At 42.1% G+C, this 2511-nt stretch overlaps 1 protein-coding gene across 1 annotated transcript in view; it reads left to right on the top strand.

The window, feature by feature from the left end:
* Window positions 1-2511, top strand: part of pane1 (proliferation associated nuclear element) — an 8493-nt gene extending 5982 nt beyond the window's left edge. The window contains exons 3-6 of the mRNA XM_005945754.2: window positions 284-382; window positions 1254-1333; window positions 1586-1677; window positions 2233-2511. Of these exons, the coding sequence (XP_005945816.1) occupies window positions 284-382; window positions 1254-1333; window positions 1586-1677; window positions 2233-2382 (421 nt within the window). The 3' untranslated portion in view covers window positions 2383-2511. The remainder of the gene's footprint in view (window positions 1-283; window positions 383-1253; window positions 1334-1585; window positions 1678-2232) is intronic.

Below are 2511 nucleotides of genomic sequence, written 5' to 3' on the forward strand. Positions count from 1 at the left end.
GTTATCGCAAATTTTCAAATATATATCGTGATAAATATTTTTGGCCATATCGCCCTCCTCTAACTCAGACTGCAACGTCATAACAGGTTTCCAGCTGGTAATGTAATGTTGACTTTATGATTAAATAATTGTGAAATTCTGACTGGGGAACTCGTATGTGATGCTGCACTGTTATTCTGCAGCTGCAGCAAATTACTCAGTTATGCAATGACTTTGAGATGTGTGAAGACCACCTGAGGTGGGTAAGAGTCCCATTATTGTCATCGCTCTTTGTACTTAACAGGAGACTAGCTAAGAGCCTTCCTTTGCCCATGGAGAATGATGAGAGCCGTCCCAGAATAGACTTGGTTGTGTTCATCATCAACCTAACTTCAGAGCTCAGGTAACTTTCAAATCCATCCGTCGATTTTCAGCTTATCCATTTCATGGTTGCGAGGGTGCTGGAGCCAATCCCAGCTGTCATGGGGTACACCCTCAACGGTCTGTTATAGGGCAAACACAGAGAGACAAAGAGCCATTCACACTCACACTTACCTAAGCCAGGACTGTGGGAAGAAGTCGGTGCAAACTCCACAGTCCGCGGAGGCCTGATCCAGGGGTACCCTCCTTTTGTCTGATTTCAGTGAGTGTCTATTGAAAAGGAACCTGGACTTGTTCCTAGTCACCAAGATGAAAAAATACTTACATGTCCAGATGCAATTTGTTGTACTGGCCACCTGAACACACAGGTTCTGCTTCATATAACAGCTTTGTTTTTGTGTTGTTCTTACTTAATTGTTACCAGAGTGAGATGTCATTTTTAAACCACACAAATTGCCCCAAACCAGCCCAGAGACTTTATTTTTCTAGTGTGTTCTGGGACTGCCCTGGGGCCTCCTTCCAGCAGGACTTGCCCAAAACGCCTCATCTAGGAGGTGCCCAGGTGGCTTACCTGATCACCATGGTGTTGATGATCACAATGATTCACTCTGACTATCAACAGCTCGTTCTGGTTCCACTCAGTCCTCTTCAATACAAGATCTCCAGTACTTAAAACTCCGCCTTACTTGAAGCGTCACCTTCACCCAAACTGAGCACTAAACCTCAGATTTTGAGGTTTCATGAAGGAGAAACTTGATGTCATCATGCAGAAACGAGATCCCAATGCCTCTGACATACGTTGTCCAAAATATTTTATATTTTAAGTTAAACACAAGTTCAAACATGATACGATGTAGCAGTGCTTCATTCTGTTTTGTTTTATTTTGTTGTAGTTTCCAGTCAGCAGAAGCGTCCCTGAAATATTTGGACCCGGGATATTTCCTTGGAAAAGTTTGCTTCATGGTTACGAATGGTAGGGCAACGGTTAAAATCCTTTTATGTGTTTTTCTTTTTGTCTTGTTTTGTTTTATGTTTTGTTTTTTCCCCAGTCCCTTGATTCACAGGAAGAAGGGAAAAAAATAAGCTGAGATTAAATCAAGGAGAAATTGTCTACCACTGTTTACATTTTACTTCACCGTTGAACACCACCCACAACACATATTGTTGTACTTTCAGGCTTTTTTGTGTCTGACCAGCTGACCTTTTATGCTTCTCTTTCTTGTAGCTCGGAGTGCTTCCGCCCCCGCTGAGCGCCTGGATGCTGTCAGGAAGCTGGCTGCGTCGCTCCACTGTCCCCTGTTGTTTGCGGAGAATCAGGTTTGTAGCAGTCTGGGTCACAAACACTGAAGATGTTTTAAGTCATATGTGAAATCCAAATCTAGCCCTTCACACATTTTAATCTGAATGTATGTCAGTATATGTTCTCAGTAAAGTTTTGCCTTGCACACTGTTGCATGTTGTGTTTCTTGAACACATTTCTTGTTGAAATGTATGCAGAACAAAATTACAGCTTTGTTATCTTTGCATAAGGATTTATTTGGCTTTATTAAACATCCAGTACTTGTTGTAGTCATCGTTTTCAGGCTTGTGAAACAACTTCTGGCTGTTTGTCTCTTTTTCTTTTTTTCCTTCAGCAGTATGATGGCTAAGCAACTTTTTTGTTGACTGATTCATAAAGCTGAAGTTGCACAGAGGGAAAAGCCTGAAATTGAACTCAGAAGGGAAAGCTGTTTGCGTGCGTGTTGTGTAGCTCAGCATCGCTGTAGTTTAGAGGGTTCTGCGCTGTTGTTGACAATAAAACATCAAATGTCATTTTTGTGTCTTTTTGCGTTTCCTAAAAAGCCATCCTGTGTAATCTTTCCTTCCCTACAGACTCCAGATGGAGTGGCCAGTGCTACAGAGAGGCTGCTGACTATTCTCAAGGTGGCCGCCGGCCTCGTTCCCATTGCCACTGCTCTCTACATGTCTAACCTGACTCGGTGCACGCTTCCCCTGGACATCGATCAGCCAAGCTTTGATTAGGTCCTCTGATTGATTCCTTTAAAGTGATAACTTCCTCTACTTTATCGTGTTTATATTTATTTGTAGAAGTTGTTAATGTCGACAATTACACGTCTTCTTTTTCAAATAAATGTTACCAGGTGTATTTAA

Source organism: Haplochromis burtoni, unplaced genomic scaffold, assembly GCF_018398535.1.
Source record: "Haplochromis burtoni strain Fernald_Lab_line unplaced genomic scaffold, NCSU_Asbu1 Contig_448, whole genome shotgun sequence".
In the NCBI taxonomy this organism is placed as follows: Eukaryota; Metazoa; Chordata; class Actinopteri; order Cichliformes; family Cichlidae; genus Haplochromis; species Haplochromis burtoni.